At 36.5% G+C, this 19,324-nt stretch overlaps 1 protein-coding gene across 1 annotated transcript in view; it reads right to left on the bottom strand.

Annotated features, from left to right (window-relative positions):
• The window catches only part of KLHL13 (kelch like family member 13), a 72,765-nt gene extending 54,020 nt beyond the window's left edge, over positions 1-18,745 (bottom strand). The window contains exons 1-2 of the mRNA XM_060137593.1: positions 18,620-18,745; positions 16,873-16,938 (exon numbers count right to left, since the gene is read on the bottom strand). Of these exons, the coding sequence (XP_059993576.1) occupies positions 16,873-16,938; positions 18,620-18,660 (107 nt within the window). The 5' untranslated portion in view covers positions 18,661-18,745. The remainder of the gene's footprint in view (positions 1-16,872; positions 16,939-18,619) is intronic.
• Positions 18,746-19,324: the final 579 nt, after the last annotated feature.

Genomic DNA, 19,324 nt, shown 5'->3' with positions numbered 1-19,324 from the left:
AGCAACTTAATTGTTTATAAATAAAGATAGGATAGAAGATAAAGTCTAGTCATTTGAATAGCTGCAAGGACTATATCCATAATACCCAGCAGAGTTATGCCTGGCGCATAACAGGCAGTAACTTCTGAATATTATAAACTCAATATACAAGGTGACTGAAAAAGAACTGAGCTCTTTCAAAAGTGGATTGCTCAGTAACTTCTTTATGTACTGATGCCCTAAGAATCTCACGTTTATACCACCTCTTTCTTGGCCTTGAGGAGATAAAGCAATACACTGTGGCTGCTATTTCAATTTAAAATATCGGCATGCACAGCGCTTATAATTCTTGACTCTACAAGTAATACAGTCATTAATACAGATACTTGCCTATCTCTTCCTTCTTTCTTTTCCCTCCCCCTAACTTGGCCCTATTTAGGTCTCATCTAAATATTCTAAATTTCAAGCAGAATGTCTGGAATCCTCAGAGTTCTTAGTAACTCCAGACTTCGCACGATGGTGAAAGATTTGCATTTCCGTCTCTCTTCCCTCTGGGGAAATGTTTTGAGGGGTACTTGGAAGTAACACTCATTTAGGCATAAAAAAACAACGAATCTAGATAAATTTTCGACAAGTAAAATTCTTGGAAATTGCTGAAAGCATCCGAAATACTAGCTTTCTGTCTTGTAAGTTTCTTGTGTGCAATATTCCTCAGATACATTCAATGGTTTTAAGAGATCTTTTTAAAGACACATACAATAGGCTTTAAAACAAAATTTTAATTTCATTTGCACATGCCAGAATTCCTCAGACTCGAAGATCTGAAGTAGCCAAGAGAATAAACGCTGACTAGGAGGAACAAGCAATCTAGTCGTAAACCTCCGAAAAGAAGTTTGTAAACTCTGAGTCACTGTGGTTCAGGATGAATGCTATGATTAAAAAATAATATAATTGCAGGCTCTTTAAGATAAGCAAAACGCCTGTATGAAAGGAGAGAGGTCTCTTCTAGTCGGACCATGTGGGGAGCATCTCATTCAGATGTAGTATCTTGTATAAAGTTTAACACAAAAAAACTATCTGGGTGAGGCACAACCAGCAGAGTGAAGAGCGTGGAAAACATGTCACATGAGTAATGGTTAAAGAAAGAAGATTTCCAGGCTTGTACGTTATGGAGGAAATAATATTTTTCTCCATAGCTCCAGAAGGCCACACTAGGAATAGGAGATGAAAGATAAGAGGAATTGATTTTGCTCAATGCATGGAAGAGCTGTCCACGAATGAAAGGTGCTGGCTTGGGGAGGTAGTGAGCTCTTTGTCACTGACAGTGATCAAGGAGAACGTGCATCGGCATCTTTCAGAGTTGTCACAGGAAGGATTCCTGCTTTAAAGGGGATTTGGATTCTCTAAATGACATCTAAGGTCACTTTTATCTGTATGATTTTCCATTAATAAGTGTTAAGCTAGCCCTTCTGCAAGTTCAGACAATGGAAATTCACAAGAAACATGCTACAGGAGTTACAGATGAGCGCTAAATTGCTCTGTGTTATTTATGTTATTTCTCCACATAATTTTGTTAGATTGAGCATATGTAGTAAAAAAACAAATTAAGCAGACACAAACAAAAGTTTATGTATACACTAATTGTGAAAATATCTAACTAATTATATTCTTTTCTAATTTGAGAATATCAATTTGGGAAGTATTTTGCTAGATGAAAAGGATACCTAAGGTTTTGTTTTATTTTATTTTCAAGGTTGTATTTTATTCACTAAATTAGAAAAAAGACAATCTTAGGGGACAGAAAACATGTCAAATTTAGAAAGTGCATGTTTTAATTTTCACTGTCCTTTGAATCACCCACAAACAAGGAATATTTATATAGTATGACTAAATCTAGACAAATTATTGACAATTAAATAAAGCACCAGTTTTTCTAGGGAAATCTAGATACTGAATCTCAATGATAAAATGATAGAAAATGATTTCTATAAAAGTCAGTGCTATTGGCACTTACTCTAAAATATATTTTACATAGTAAACAAAATAGTTGTAAACAGGATGCTAACTGAATACAAGTGTATCGGCTAAGAGAGGACAAGTCTAATTCACTAACACTCATTCTATACCCATTGTCTGGCTTGCTATGATTCACTGTTACATTGTGCTGGTTAATTCTTACCTATTGTCTTCCTCCTTGTGGCCACACCATTATTAGCGAGACTTAACTGCTTGTGAAGAAAGATAAAAGATAGCTAATGCTAATTCTGTTCTATTTCAGTGTGTCCTTGGAATCTAACAATACATTAACCCTATAACATCAGCCTGAAGGAATCATTTGCTGCCTGAAAACAATGAATACCAAAACACCAGAAAACCGCTTAGAAGTGACTGCCCTTTCAGCTTTATTAATTTAGGCAAATTGACAGGTTAATTTACATGGTTCACACCTGTCAGGAGCAGAGTCTACTAATTTAGCTTACGCTGACCAGGAGATACTCCTTCAGGCTAAGGTTGAACTTCAACCTTCTGCTGAACAGAGTGTAACACAAACACATCAGTCAGATTTTGATCAAGACAGTCCCTTCAGAATTCCACATGGATGGCACACCACCCTTGCAAGTGTTCAAAACTGAAGCTGAAGGGAGACTCTACCTAATAGAGACTAAATAATATTTGGTAATCAAGCTATGTGGAGGCCAAAGGATTATTTCCCCAAATCTTTTGTCTTTATGATACTCCACTCTTCCCAAATCATATTTTAACACAATTTGAAAAGCACTTTATGCTATATAAGAAACTATTTTCCTTAATATTATCATAAACATTGTCTTTATCATCAATAAGTCTTGAAAATATGGAAAGGTTTTAACTCACGTTCAGGTTCTAAACAAGCAGAAAGCAAGCCAACTTGGACTTTAAATCCACAAGGAAAAAAAAGCTTTTCTGTTCAATGTTTGCAATAAGTAAAACATTCTCTATTCTAGCTTTCACTAGTGGATAGCAGCACTGCCCTATATCACCAGCATCAATGGAAGAGTTCTAGCCAGCAGCACCTACATTGAGTTTAGAAAGAAACCATAAGGAACCTTTATATTTCTCCATATTTGCTCCATTACTACAATACATTTTTACTACAAGCAAAAATATTTTATATTGAAATTTCAGTCTTTGAAAAAGCACCCAAGTCATCAATGAAAATCATGTAATATGTATTCGACAAATCACAGTAAATAACGATAAAACATTACAAACCAATACGAGCAAATATACCAAAAGATGCTTATATTAACTGGGAAGAATTCTATATTCAAGATAGTATTTTTAATGTTTATACGTAATTTTACAGGTAAATCCTAAAATATCACAATCTATCAGAGAGTCAGAGTTTAACTGCTCCATTTCAATGCAAAGACTTTAGACCCAAAAGACACAAGTAGCCATCTAATCTATGTTTGCCAACCCAACCGACCATGAGAGCAAACATGATGTTACTTGACCCAGGATTCTAACTTGCTCTTTACAATTTTTGAGTGAAAAATATGCTCAACTTAAATATCATCTGTGTGTAGAAGTGCTATGGAATATAAGGAAGCACTGATGAGAACAACATGTTAAACGTGGTATTTTTATTTCTGGCCCAGCAAGGCAATGAACTCTAAATCAGTCAAAAACGAAACAATTTATTTAAAACTTGATTTAAACTCCCCAAGCTAGTCTTCTTTTCCTATATTTAACATATATTCTCTGTGTATATTTACATAATATTTTAAACCTCATATTAATTTATTTATTAAAAAAATAAGTTAAGGCCAATTTAACAATACAGACCGTCACAATGTCAAAATAGTCCAGACTAACACCAGCTCCTCAAATATACTTTTCCATTCTACATATGTGTACTACCAACACTCAATGCCAACGTGCAAGATCTATGACATTTTCTGGCTTCTCTCATCTAAATCAATTCACTCATATCACCAGGTCAAAGAGGTGAGGACTTAAAAGAAAGAAAGTGGTTCATTAAAGATGTTGTATTAAGCTGTATCTGAGCTTGTGGCTAGTATGGATTTAAAAAATGTAAGTATTTTTTAATCATCTCTAAAAATTAGCAAATCAGCTGCAACAGGGGCTACAAATTGGATCTTTTGGACAGTAAAATGCAGTAGGAATACTAGAATCATTAGTAACCATTATTAATTGTAACCTATTGATTTTAGTTTGGGGTGTGTATGTTTTGTTTTGATGATGAAGTTGCTTTTGGTAAATCTTTGGTCATTTCTCACCAGCTAAGATATATAAAGTCAACAGGCACATCTCATTTTCTCGAATTATTTGAAGGAGCTCCATTAACTTGTCACCTCCATTAATTTGCACTTTTGACAAATGCAGCTTTTGAGAAACAAACAGAGCTGATTTTTTTCTTTTACAAATATAACTTAAAATTTTAACTTTATAGGAAACAGAGTTTAACACCCAGATAAAATAACCTGAAGCATCTCTAAGAAGGAATAGAAAAAATAATCTGAAAATGAAATGATGACAGGATTCAACTCTGAAATGTCCTCATTTTTCCTCGCTTTCCCGGGAATTGCTTCTTTTGGACTGAGAGCACAAGCACACTTCCTCAGCAGCTGAAAGCCTTTCAAAGAACCAGAGAGATACCACTGTGCATCTGAACCTCATATAAAACAAAAACTAAGTAATAAAATGGCAACTCACCAGATTTCTAAACACACAATGGACCTAAAGCGGGAAGAATTTTCCACATCTGTCCTACTGAAAAATATTTTAAAGGGAACACTTACAGTTAAGACAGACTTTCACTCAAAAGCTTTTCTCGTACAATTATTTAATAAAAAAAAAAGTCCAGCTTTCCCTCACTCCTTCCTCTACTAAAAAAAGATCACAGACAATACTTTAAAAGAATATTTTATTATATCTCCAAGATTTTGTTTTTAAAGCAACACTTTGCAAATTTAAAAAATAAGATTTTCAAAAATTCTAGAAAGACATCCCAATATATTTCAGTACATATCTACTTAAAATAAATTTCTAAAATAGATATTTGTATAATACACTTTTCAACTCCATGTATATAAATAACTACTCATAGAACTATAATTTGCACAAATTCAAACTTATACTTCAGAACTCGAATTATAAAACTGAGAAAGATATAATATCAAACTTATTAATGTTCATACAGAACTCAAGTATCAAGTCCTCAATAAAAGACTCATTTTCTGATCAATGTGTTAACTCTGAATGTTTCAAATTCATCAAAAAATTATAGAAAGCATTTCCATATTTAACACATCAACATCAATCATAAGCAGTTTTTGTGCCATTACACAAAAGAAGTCATCTTAAGTATTTCAGATACACAAAAATTCAAAACATCCAACCAATGTAAAAGTTTATCCTTATGCAATTCCTTAGATATACCTTTAGACTTTCATCTTAGTAATTACATTACCATTAGGCACTTTAAATGAAAAGAAACATAAACGCCTAGAAAACCAAAACAATGGTAAAATGTGGGCATGCCAATATATTTAAATGTAAGCAAGCTTGAGGTTTTTAATCTTGTGGGGTTTTGGATGTTGCTGTTTGGGATTTTCAACCCCCTTTTGTCACAAGGTTGATTCATGAATGAAATCCCACTTTAATATCCTATTTTCTCTCACTTACATGTATGCTGGAGAAAGTGGAGTTGACCTGGATGTTTTAAGCACAGGAACTGGGAATTTCCAGATAGCAGGAGAGCTCGTTTTCCATTTCAATGGCATGTTGTCACCACGGTACTACAATAACAGTAAACAGCGTTTCCATAACAGACTACCAACTATGACTTCCATTCCACACTGTACTGACACAGCAGTGGCTGCCGCGGAGAACAAGCAAACGATTCTGCCAGTGCCCTTAAACCGATGCTTCCAATCTGTAAAATAGGGCTGCAAGGTACCTCCTTTAAATCCTCCTGTCCCCTAAAGCAAATGATGATTCTATCGTTCGAACTCAACAATAGTGCCACCTCGTTAGGAAAGCGTTGACTGCAGTATAATTTTTTTGAAAAGACTGCACTGTGCATACCACACAATGCAGCTTTATTTGATAAAAGCGGCTAGGGTTTGGGGTGGTTCTTTTTTTTTTTTGGTATTATTTTAAGCTTGCATTACCATTGTTCTACCTTAACAGGGATACTGCAGCACTGCACTATATTCTGCACCTATTAACCTGATTTCTGACCAATAGTAGCAGGAAAAAAAAAAATAGACGGGTTTCATATGAAAATGAAACAACATACCTACTCAGAATACACTTGTCATCCTCTGAACATTCTTCTTTTGAGCTGCAACAATACAAATGGGATATAAACCTCAGCATAGCCTTAGGCCACAGCTAATAGAGATCAGTGACTAAATTCGGCAGCCTGCTTTCCTCCTGTGCAAGCTCTGGCCACACAATACAAGAATGCCATTATGGGAAGAGCCCGTTAAAAAAAAATGCCAGTCTCTCTGTTTTCCAGTTAGAAGAAGGCAAAATGTAAGAACAAATATAAACTGCTGCAGAACTCTGCACGCTCTTCTAGTAGCTTCTGATTCAAGTTGCTCTCTTTTCCCTATTCTTATTTCCAAGCCAGGATGAGCAAAAATCTCATACATTTACAACATGCTGTGTGCTAACACGAATATCACTCTGTCTTCTGCAGCAGAGAAGTACAGAATAGCGTGCTCTTAATAGCAGTCCTCGGAGGGACGCTATCAACAATCTAATTCAGTGCTGCCCTCCCCTTCTTCTCTCCCCCTTCCCCTCCCCTTCACCCTCCTTCACGCCTCCCCCGCCCCCAAACAGCTCACAAATTGCCTAGAGGAGAGACACCAAGCAGGTGTCCAGCAGGGACCATTCCAGAGCTCAGCGGCGGGTCCGGTAACCTCTAGGGGTTAGTAACTGACAAGGAGGATCAAAAATTCAAGCTGCCGTCAAAGGGAGGTTGACGTATTTCATGAAAGTAACGGCAAATAGAGGCTTCATCTGTATTGTTTTAAAATACTGCCAGAAAATAGCGTTGTAAATGCCCAGAACGCGACTGGGTGTTTCAAGTTTCTGTTTAAAGCACCAAACTCACACACTTTCTACACAATTCAAAGAAGTGAAAATAGGATAAACTGGTATTATGCTGAACTCTTTATTTTCAGGTTGAAGAATTTTATTTCTGATGTAGGCAAGTCGCCATCACTAAATATCTACCCTCAATGCGTCCTTCCACCTTCTACCTAAAAACCGAATTACCCATCTTCATCAAATGCAAGCTTAATAAAGGAGGACCGCCATTGACATGAAAGCCGCTACCTTTTTAAAAACTCATCGCAGTGATGAAAAGCTCATATTTACTTTCAAGTGTATATTCAAACAATAAGCTTGTGCTTTCAACTTAAGTAGCTGGCTTTCATATGCTCTTTCCAAACGATTCCCAGTTTTTGAAAGATTGAGATTTAGTCCCTAAGAGCCTTTCTCATTTGTATTCAAAAAGCACAGGTAATTATTTCTGTAAGAAAGACACTGCTTTCAAAAATTGCAAAATACGTAATTTCATATACCAGAATACAGCGTGAAATCACCTAAGGTAATCACAAGTACCTTCAAGAACACATCAATATTCAACAATGTATTTTCCTATGAAATCCAACATATATGTATACATAGTATATACATTCACGCATACATACCTAAGGAGAGAAAGCTTATTTTGAAACATTGACCAGTAATGCATAAACTTTATTAAATACTAAATAGGTCTCAGCCATCACTACCTCACAAATAATTTTTATTCAATCGATCAGACACAAAAACACTGCACAAAAACTCAGTCAAGCAACTTAAAGGGTTAAATGATATTTCCAACTCTTTTCAGTACCCCCCCCCGCCAAAAACTGTCTCACAGAAGTCTTCAAAGGAATCAGAGAAAGGAATATTTATCAATACCTTAGTGGCCAAAATACATTTTAAAAGTTTTTTAAAAGTGCCACTAATACAAATAAACTGTAGTCAATATCTTACATTAGAAGGATTTGTATAATAATCTTAATAGTTAAGGAGCAAAAAGGTCCTAGGTACCATTGGCAGTGGTAACTTCTTGGAAACCCCAAGAAGGAAAACACACACAATACACACACGCGCGCACGCGTGCGCACACACACACACACACACTCATCAAGCAAGTTTGGAATGTCTCATTCCAAAGTCCTGAAGCATTCTCAAACATTTGAAAATATAAAACAGCTACAAATTAGCTATATGGAGCCATTTTAGAGAGAAACTTCAATCACTTTCCAGCTTATGAAAATATTACAAAGTAGCAATTGCAAATGTAACTTCTCCTTCTGAGAACAAAGACCCCCAAACCTATGTAAAACCAAGGTAGTTAAGTGTTTTGAGTCTTTATCTGTGAAGACGACTCAATATTTATGAGGGGGAAATAGGGTGAATGTAGAGTTTTCCAAATTTCCAAGAGGGTAACCTCCCAAAACAGGCGAAGATCACTTTATTGCAAAGGTTCTCAAGTTATTATTCTACTACGAACAATCAACTGATTCAAAAAACCAACATATTCTTGGTCTAATCTCGTTCGGCTCCAAAGAAATCAACCAATACCACCAAATCATCTCTTAGACTTAATGTTCAGAACCTGTTTTTGTAGCACTCCAACGGTTGTAATATTTGTTCAAAGTGAAAAGAAAGACCGCTTTCTTCCACCCATCCTAAACACTCTTAAAGACCCCCAAACCCGAAAAGCATTATATCTGATGATGAGCATTTATTTATATTCATTTCTTTTGATTTAATAAATTGCTAGAAGTCATTTGTAATTCTCTCTCATGAGCAAACAACCAATACGCCAAAGGCTTTAAAAATAATTCCCTTAACTAGAAATATAGTCCATGAAATACACTTTACACTATTAAATTGCTTAACAACACCATTCCTCATACGTCGTTTAGAGATAAACTTCAGCCAGGTAAAATTGCCCCAATTACAAATTAGCAGAGTCCAAATTAATCAGATTTTACTACCCTGATGGCGACTCTAGTAGCAACTACGGAGTGTAATTACCATTACATTCCAGAACTAAAAATGTTTTCACCTACAGAGTGAAAGGAAGAAAATGATTAAATATATATTTTAAATATAATTTTATGCAAGCTCAGTGGTCCCACTACTTTAGTATTTAGACTGGGGGGAACCTCCCTGGTGGCGCAGTGGTTAAGAATCCGCCTGCCAATGCAGGGGACACGGGTTCGAGCCCTGGTCCGGGAAGATCCCACATGTCGCAGAGCAACTAAGTCCGTGCGCCACAACTACTGAGCCTGTGCTCTAGAGCCCACGAGCCACAACTACTGAGCCCGCGTGCTGCAACTACTGAAACCTGCACGCCTAGAGCCCATGCTCCGCAACAAGAGAAGCCGCCACAATGAGAAGCCTGCACACTGCAACCAAGAGTAGTAGCCCCTGCTCGCCGCAACTAGAGAAAGCCCACGTGCAGCAATGAAGACCCAACACAGCCAAAAATAAACAAGTTAATTAATTAATTAATTTTAAAAAATATTTAGACTGGGAAATGTCAAAAGCCCTCGTTCACATCACAGGAAACACTGATTTCATTTACAGAACACTTGGTTTCTATTATGGACAACTGCCTAAAATGGGATAGAAAGACAACATGCACAAAAGCTCTTCAAAACATTGTATGAACATCAATCACTCAAAAATACCTGTGAATGCGTATTTCAGAGATGTAATAAAGAACAATGTTGGAACTTGGCCAAGGCCATGAAAGAAGTCATTCTTGGCCAAATCTTACAACACAGAATTCCCTGGTTCCCAAAGTAGAAAGAGAAGGTTTGTAGAACTTTTACAAATCATCTTGCTCAGTACCCTCATTGTATAGATGAAAAAACTGAAGCCCAGAGAAGTTAACTTGTCACACTACTAGCTAGTAGCAGAACTGCAACTAGAAACCAAATTCCATCTCCTAGTCTAGGACTCCTGCTCTAGAATCCCTACTGTCCTTTCTTCTCAATGAGACAGTTCCAGAAGATGTTTGTTTCCATATGAAGTGAACCACATTCTACAAATATCTCAATGTATTCAAAAGAACTACAAAGAGTTATTTATTCCTCCAATTATATGTACACTCAAAGACAGACATGGGAAAGGAACACCAAAAATACAAACGTGTGCAGAAAGACCATTTCCAAAATCTTAATTCCAGAAGGTGTTTAAGAATGATCAGGGAGAAAACGGTGAGTAAAAATCAAGCCAGTCATAGTATGAGAGAAAAGTGAAATATATAGCCAAGAGCCTCATTTTGTTCTCAATGTAAATGTTTCTAAATAACTTTATATGAAAGTTTAATTTGCTTACAGACTGCTACAGTTTGTCTCCAGTACCACCATCTCGTGAAATGAATTGACTAATATGTCACATATCTGACCTTTCTCCATATTTTCCCAATATTCCCTAAGAACTAACCTACCTTTTTCTTGCAAGTTTTGCTTAATCCCGTGGTAAGTACAACTGAAGAATAATAGCATTAACCATCGTTTGTATGAGCAGGCGCTGTGTAATCTTCTGGAGTCCTGACAATGTCCCTTCAGACTAATCTGGGAGATCCATGTTATTCCTGTTGCTCAGACAAGACTGTAGATCATGCCAAATCGTGTGCTCTGTTTATATTCTACCAATCAGTAAAAGTACTTGGATGGCAACCAAGTAGGACTGTTAAACCCTTTAAAGCATACAAAAAGTTAACTTCTAGACAACAGAGCACAATTCTTAATACATTCAGGGCTCCTCATTACAGGAAATAGAACTGTTCACGCGAATGGCTATATATACTTAGGTGTGTGTGTGTCTCCTTTTCATTTGTTTTAGGAAATTGAATATCAAATACATTAAAAATTTCTTACTAGATACTCTGATATGTAGCCTTGTTCAGATCAAAATGGAAAATCCTAGACATTTCTCAAAGACAGCTGCTTTGGAAAGTCATTATTTCATCTTTTATAAGCACCTTCTCACAAATCAATTTCCTTAACGGAACTGTGTGGACTCTTACGGTCCCACAAAGAATTTACATAGATTATTGTAGCCATGACTATGCCTTGGATTACTGTACACAATCTCCTTCACAATACAAACAAGTAGAAAAACACACTTGTGCGAGCACATACGCACATGTGTGTGTGTATGCCCAGAGAATTCCTCAGGCCATGACGGCATAAGTAATGTGAAGGGAAATACTCTTCTGATCTTTAACATTTCCAAAGGAAAATATGGGTCCTAAGCGTTTGTTTGTTTCTTTGTTTGCTTTGGGGGAGTCAGGTATAGAACAGCAATAAGAGGAGCTAGTAAGCTGATAAGGTAAGGGGAACAAAGGAGAAAAAAAGTAAGGGTGAGGAAGGTAATGGACTGGCTGGAGGGAGAATGGAAAGCCAGAATGGTAGTGGTTCCTGATGTTTATGTAGCACCTTTTGTAACTGGGGGTCAGATGAATGAGTTTATGAGGCTAAGATGGGAGCTGGTGTAGAAAGGACTGAGCAGGCAACAAGAGAGATCCAGCTGTTGGGGACCCAATGATCCACAGATTCTGACTACCCTTAATCTCACTACGCTGAAAAAAGGATTTGCACTGAATGGGAAATTCAGAAGTCCTTGCCCTTCCTTCTTCTTTTTGTTTTCTGCAGTATCTATATTTTTTATGGCTTTTTTTTTTGGGGGGGGGGCTACCCTTGAGTTCTTCGTTCACATGATTCCCAAATCCATATGCCCAAGTGAGTCTTCATACATCTTTGACATGCATAACCTAAATTAATTCTTAAGTATTCCCGTGTATTAAAAAATGCCTTAGGGCTTCCCTGGTGGCGCAGCGGTTGAGAGTCCGCCTGCCGATGCAGGGGACACGGGTTCGTGCCCCGGTCCGGGAGGATCCCACGTGCCGCGGAGCGGCTGGGCCCGTGAGCCATGGCCGCTGAGCCTGCGCGTCCGGGGCCTGTGCTCCACGGCGGGAGAGGCCAGAACAGTGAGAGGCCCGTGTACCGCCAAAAAAAAAAAAAAAAAAAAGCCTTAAACCCCAAATCAAATTGTTTGGGTGTATTGGGGGGGGTAATGGTGGAAATCAATGATTTTTACATACATACTATCTATATACATGATTTTGCATTACCATTTTTAAATTGTTGAAAAAAGCCATTTACAGAGACAGTTTATGATCATCAAATAGGGATAATGTACCCAGGGCTCCAATAAGAGGCCTGCTGTTAGGACACCCCCGTGCTCCAGCTTTGCTTCTTTGTCTGCCTGAGATGCCTTCCCCAAACTCGTGCTCCTCCTTCAAGAAGGAATCCCTGAATCTTTATCTTCCTAATTGATCACTATTCCTGGCACAGGGAAAGCACTCAGTAAGTATTTGTTGAGCAGATTGGAAGCGAGATTTTTATAAGCAGAGTAGTGGTTAAACAAGAACTGTGTACTGAAGCCAGGATATATCCTGAAAAGTTTTAAAAATGCTGTTATTGATTCTGCTATGACTAAAAGCAGAGTTCAAAGTAAAAGGAATATCCATTTGTTAATTTGATAATTTTAGGCTATAAAGTCCTTAAAATGAAAAAAAATTAAACATACACATTGTCTTGTTAAAAATAAGCATATGTTGAAGAAAATCACCCAGAACACATACTTTCTTAAGTAAAATAAAGGCGTCACTGACAGTGATGATGGATTGCTCTAAGGAAAAACCTCTGCTCTCACCTCAAATAATAATAATTTAACTGTTTAGTTGTCTCTCAACAACTTCCTAAGTATCTCCTTAAATTACATTTGGTAAATAAAATAGCCAAACTATCGTTAGAGTTTCTGATGTGTTTGTTTGATAAGTCTGCAAACTTATCAAAATAAAAATCTATTTAAAATGTACAGTGTTACTCAAAAGAAAAGTTAAGAATATGGCTCTACTGACTAAAAATTATATGCATATAAAGCTTTTCAAATAGTTTCACTGCTTTGTGGCATCAACTATAGAAGCAACACTACAAACTGTGCATGAAGACAAAGTAATAAGCAATATTACAATCTTAATTTTTGTAAATTATGAACTATGTTGATAAGAGTAAATCATTTCTAATAATGTTTATCTATAATGGTTGAAAAACTTTTTAAAATAATAAGCACATCACATACCTAAGTCTCAAAAGCATGCCAGTTAAAGAAAGTCAACATTTCCTATGTTATACATTCTTTCAGTAATACCTACATTTTTTACAAAAATCTGAGTTGCTGAAAGACCTTTAGAATAAGACATTTTCCTCAATATCCCAATTAAAATTAATGAAATAATGCTACTATCTTGAAAAAATCGTATTTATATCCTTTTATCTAAAGAGTTATTATAACATTCACATGCGCACCATAAATGTTACAGGCAAAACTGAGATCTAGGCGATTACCTAAGTCGTTCCACCTCTTCTCCCTGAGTATTTGTAAATCTTGGTTACAAATACTTAGGGTAATCACAATAATATTTTGCTAACCAGAAGCAAACACTTTCGTGAAAAGCTAATCCTAATGACTCACTGAGATTATACCACACTACTTAAATTTTCCATGAAAAAGGCCCTTTATATGCAATTACTTTAATCTTGTTTTAAATATCTTAAAGTCCAAAAAAGGCTCAACTTCAAACTTGAACCTTGTGACCCACTGCCATAACATGGGGACCAATAGTTTCCTTAAAGGTATAATTTAGAGTTACGATATCTGCCTACTATGGTGGTATTAAAGAGACTTAGCAAACAGTTCAATACCTCTATTTTCATGAGTATTTTGAGAACCTTCTCATTCTCTAATTTAGAGTTCTTCTCATGGGTAATTTTAAATTCTAAATTTTTTTTTTTTTTTGGCTGCGTCGCGTGGCTTGCGGGATCTCAGTTTCCAGACCAGGGTTGAACCTGGGCCACGGCAGTGAAAGCCCAGAATCCTAACAACTAGGCTACCAGGGAACTCCCTAAAGACTTTTTTCTTAAAAGAAAGGCAGGGAGGGAGGTATAGAAACATTTATACTGCAAGATGCCAAATATATGGTAGCAAGTCTAAATTACAGAAGCTACTGTGCAATTAAAAATTGCTATGTCTCAAAAACATATTTAGCAATTATGAAAATCCTATGATGGAAGACATCATTAACTCATGTTATATAAAGTGTTCATGTGTTACAAACTAACAACAGCATTGTTTTAGATTTATGTCTAACTTCATTACTTGGATGCAATGGTTGTCCAGTGGGGGAAATCCTTTCTTTTCCTTTATCTCATGTTGTACTACTAAGTAAAGTAAATGTGATTCTGACATGAGGGAATGAAAAACAGAATTCATCTTCTAGGCTGACCCTAGGTTTTAGCTAGATGCAATTTAAATTTGGGGTTCCTGACTGCCTTCCTAAGTCTGTCTACTTCAACCAGTAGTTCAGAACCACTTCACGTCTTCAAAATCAAATATATGTTTTCAATAATCAGTTATTTCTCATGGAATTCTGAAGGTATACAACACTTGAGTAAAATACATCTTTAGCTAGCATATATTTATTCATTCATTCCTTATTCAGCTTGACCTAAGTCAGAGACACTGTTGAGCATTTTTATGTCTTCCACTACAGGGTCTGGCCACTTGGTTTGATGCTGTCCAGCCAGTAAACAAAAACATTTGTGTTTAGGGATTTCCAGAATCAACAGTTTTTGAGATTCAGATCTGTAAAGCACAGACCAACATAACTTGTATTCCAAAAAGGGTGAAGAAGCAGCAAGATGGAGCTTAAACTGATACTCTAAACAGGGAACAAGCATTAGCCAATTGATTAATTAGGACCACGTTTTCGCATTTGTCAACTAAAATGCATTTGTTTATACTGAGGCCTCTGTAGTATATTAGCCGTTCCTGACAGTGTAAGATAGGCTCCTTGAACTTCACAAACACCAAAATCAATCCACTCACTATGCCAAGACCAAAACCTGTAGAGAAGACGTGCGAGCTGAATTCGCTCAATCATCAGTGAGTACCGAGAAGTGATGACTTTGCTAGATGTTACAAGTATACAACAGAACACATGTTCCCCAGCCACAAATCCCTTAAAATCTAATCGGGCCGACTGCGTATTCACATATGAAACATGAGTAAGCATAAATATATTGCTGCCGTTAAGCCTTAACCATCCAGAATCCTAGATAGCCTAGTGTTTTTAAAAATTAAAAATTAAATTGAAAACAACTGGGATAGGTTCACTCTTAAAAATATTAAAAGTCACTTGTTTTTCACCTTTTGGGGGCAATGTTTCTGCTCTTTATCTTCCTCGAGTCGAAAACGAACACAAACCTATTGAAAATACCTCGCAATCACCATAATGCACAACATCTATTGTGATATGCCTCCAACGGAGATATAGCAAGGTGTGCAAGCAACAGCTGTCATTCCTCACCCCTGCCTGACTCCCGCCCCCACAGGCCTCGACATGGAACTTGGATGCTACCAAGAGAAAAGGGGCTCTTCTTTACCTTCCGATGTATACCAAGAGAAAAGTCCTATACCTTTTTTTTTTAAACGTCTTTATTGGAGTATAGTTGCTTTACAATGTTGTGTCAGCTTCTGCTGTATAACAAAGTGAATCAGCTATACATATACATACATCCGTCATATCCCCTCCCTCTTGCGTCTCCCTGTATCTATTTTACATTTGGTAGTGTACATGTGTCCACGCCACTCTCTCACTTCGTCCCAGCTTACCCTTCCCCCTCCCCGTGTTCTCAAGTCCATTCTCTATGTCTGTGTCTTTATTCCTGTCCTGCCCCTAGGTTCTTCAGAACCTTTTTTTTTTAATTCTAGATTCCATATATATGCATTAATATACGATATTTTTCTCTTTCGGACTTACTTCACTCTGAATGACAGACTGTAGGTCCATCCAAAACGTCCTACACCTTGAAGCTCTCCAACTTTAGCATGCTTAAGAATCATCTGGGCTGAATACTGAACATGTACAAGTCTGGAAGTGAGAAGCAGTACTCTGTATGTTAAACAAGGAATCCAGCTGATTTGCATGCCTGGTCTACTCAACTTGGAGAAACCCTGCTTTAAAAGTCAAGGTGGCCCACCCCCACTCAGGATGACCCCGGTCAGAATGAGGTTCTGTTTTCTGTCTCAGTGCCTGGCCTTCCTCAGCGTATCAGCATTGGCTGCTCACCAATCGTTGTCTGTCCCCACTGTCCATGGCTATTATCTTGCCCTCCCACTCTCCAGACCCTTGCAGGTCTGGGAGAGTCTGAAAGCAAGGTCTCCAGGTGGCGGACAGATTTGGAGGCGGACAGACACATGCAAAGTGGGAAACTGTGAAGTACAGCAATTAGGCAACAGAGGTAGTCTGAGTTACACTGATTGTGCAATACAGGGTAGAAGTTAAAGACTTGTTTTAAACTTTTTCAATGAGGAAGGGTGCCGAAGAGGACAGAGCTGGGCACATGTGATCTGCTTGTAGCTCTGCCACAAACTTGTAACCTCTCGTGTTATCCTCCGTAAAACAGGGAAGATGCCAGACTCACAGCAGTGTGATGAGAACCAACTGAACTTGTGTTTGTGAAAGCACATTGGAAAATATAAAGCACAATACAATGATGTGTGGTATTTCTTTGATGAAATAATTTCTTTTTTTGTCTTAATAAACACAGTACCCTAGACGTTATTGAAAGTTTCTTTGATGACTGAATGGCTTCTAGTACCTCAGGGTCTTTTTTATGAAAATAAATTCTCATTGACAAAAAGGTAGAAGAAAATGCAGACCCTTAGACATACCCTGAAGTTGATTTTTTGAATATATCCTTGAAATCGGCTTGTTTTAAAGATAATTGCCTCCGTCTCCTGAAAGTGGAGTGCAAAAAAAAAAAAAATCTGGTTAATTGTGGCTTTACTGTATGCAGTTCAAAATTTTCAAAGCATACTCTGCAAATATTTTAGCTATAAATTAATAAACCATATTTATAAATCCTGAACAGTTAAGACTACACAGAACAATTTAAAAATATGTGAATTAACTTTAAAAAAAACCCTTAACTAGCAAACCATAAGATTCTATTTGTTTTTATCTACACTCTCTTAATGTTTCAGAAAGTCTGGAATAAAGATTGACATTGAATACAACATTTACTGGCAGCTGATCTAAAAGACTAAACTAGACAAATCTGGACACAAGGAAACACTTTTCCAGTAAATATATACTCAGCCTTGGAATGCTTTGTCATTTTCTAGCTTTTTAAGCCTAAAGTTCAATTCTTTGCTGATATACTGTTTTGCCATAAAAACCAGAAAGCAAACGGCACAGGCTTTCAGAGAACAGATGGCTAATGTTCTTCTAGGTTCATTTACTACATTTTCTTATTTTCATACTGCTTGTAATTAATAAAAACATATAAATAGATGTATTGTTTCCTAACGAGAAGATTTTGTTTTTGTGAAGTTCTGTCATATACCTAACTCCTTTGGGCTAATACAAAAGGCAACGATGAACAGACATACTTCTGGTACTGCCTCAGGAATGCAGTTTTAAAAATAGAGACTACTACAGAAGCACTGCAGTATATGCTGTCAACACGCTTAAAACATTAAAGTATGCTGGCAGGTGTTTGAGGAGCTCTGACACAAAATTCAATTTATTTACATTTATTTCATTTATGTTGCTATTAGCTTAGAGAAAGTAAACATTACTAATCATTACCTTTGTCTAACTTTTTCTTCAAAATAAACAGATTTGGTATTTTTCTGGGTCATCTCACAAGCACTATTGCATTATTAAAGTCACAACTAAATCAGTCATAGTCTAATAGTATCTTTAAAAAGACCTTGGCAGAAACCTTATCCAGAATGTTATTCTACATCTAATGACTTGCTATGCAAAAGGTAGGTAGCAAGTATTTTTGTTTTAAATGATAAATTCAAAACAGCTTCTCCTTAATAGCAATACTATTTCAAAGTCTACTTTTACTATACACACAAAAATTATTTTTGAATCATAAAAAGCTACAATGGGTTAAATTCATATTTGTCATATCTTAGTAATAAACCTCACCAAGCAAATAACAATTATATATATTTTTGGCTTAAAAATACATTAAAGTATCTTTAAATACAGATTATTTTATATTCCTATTAATATTATTCCTTTCTTTTGTGTATTTAAGAAGAATCTGGTGTGCCACCTTCTGGTAACTGAGTGAAATTATGTATCTTCACACAAGTCACTATTCTTTATTTTAACTTTAAAAAATATATATATTTCTTAACCTGTATTACATTTAAGCTATATAAATAAATCTATACCATAGTCTGAAATAAAGTAAAATTTCCCTAGTGATTTTTTTTTAAAAATCAAGCTTTACACATGCTTCCTATGATTTTTCCATGGTTACCAATATGTCTCCTGAATTCTACAATACATATAAAATTGATTTTTGAACACCGCTTCACAGCCACATATGAAAACAACAGGCTTGCCATTTTAATGAATAAGTAACAGCAGTAAATAAAGAAAAAGAAGTTCTCTTACCAATAAGCCCATTTTTCTCTTAAGGTTTGAACTCTCATCATTTGTCATGTTCTTGTGGATCCCTCTCTCATCAAATTCTCTGGAGTTTTAAAGTTGAGAGCTGTGATGCACAGCTAGGCTCCTCTACATAGTAGCGCACCCCAGTGCATCTGCCTGGTATAACACTTCACAGTTGTAGCTCCCAAAAGCAGAAACAAGCTTTATGTATTCAAAACCTATGCACCGCACACCTTCCCTCGGTAGGAAATTGTAGTCAGCGTGGTTGAACTATTTACATTTCTTATCTTAACTCCCGATCCGATATGAAGATCAGAACCACATGAATCTCGAGCTCAGTTACAGTAAACTGAACAAGAACAGTGCGTTCATCTTCAGAGCAGAGGTGGGGTGAGACAAATACTAACACCAGGAGATCTGACTGAGGAAAAAAAACCCAAACATGTTGATCTTATTTTTTCAAGGGTCATTGTCCTGATATTTGTCATATTACCTTAAATCTTTATTATCTTTAACTCTTCCCTCTCCCAGTCCCTAGTAGCCAACCAATAACTCCTATCCTTTATTCTTTATCAATTTTCCAGGAATCTAACCCCTACTGTTTCTTTGTTTTTTAACAAATGAACTATTTCCCAAAAAATGCATATAACTGGCCTCTCTGCATCTCCCATCTTTAATCTAGCAATCACATTGCTTCTAGATGACTCT

Source organism: Lagenorhynchus albirostris, chromosome X, assembly GCF_949774975.1.
Source record: "Lagenorhynchus albirostris chromosome X, mLagAlb1.1, whole genome shotgun sequence".
NCBI lineage: Eukaryota > Metazoa > Chordata > Mammalia > Artiodactyla > Delphinidae > Lagenorhynchus > Lagenorhynchus albirostris.
This window is presented reverse-complemented; position numbering and strand designations above follow the sequence as displayed.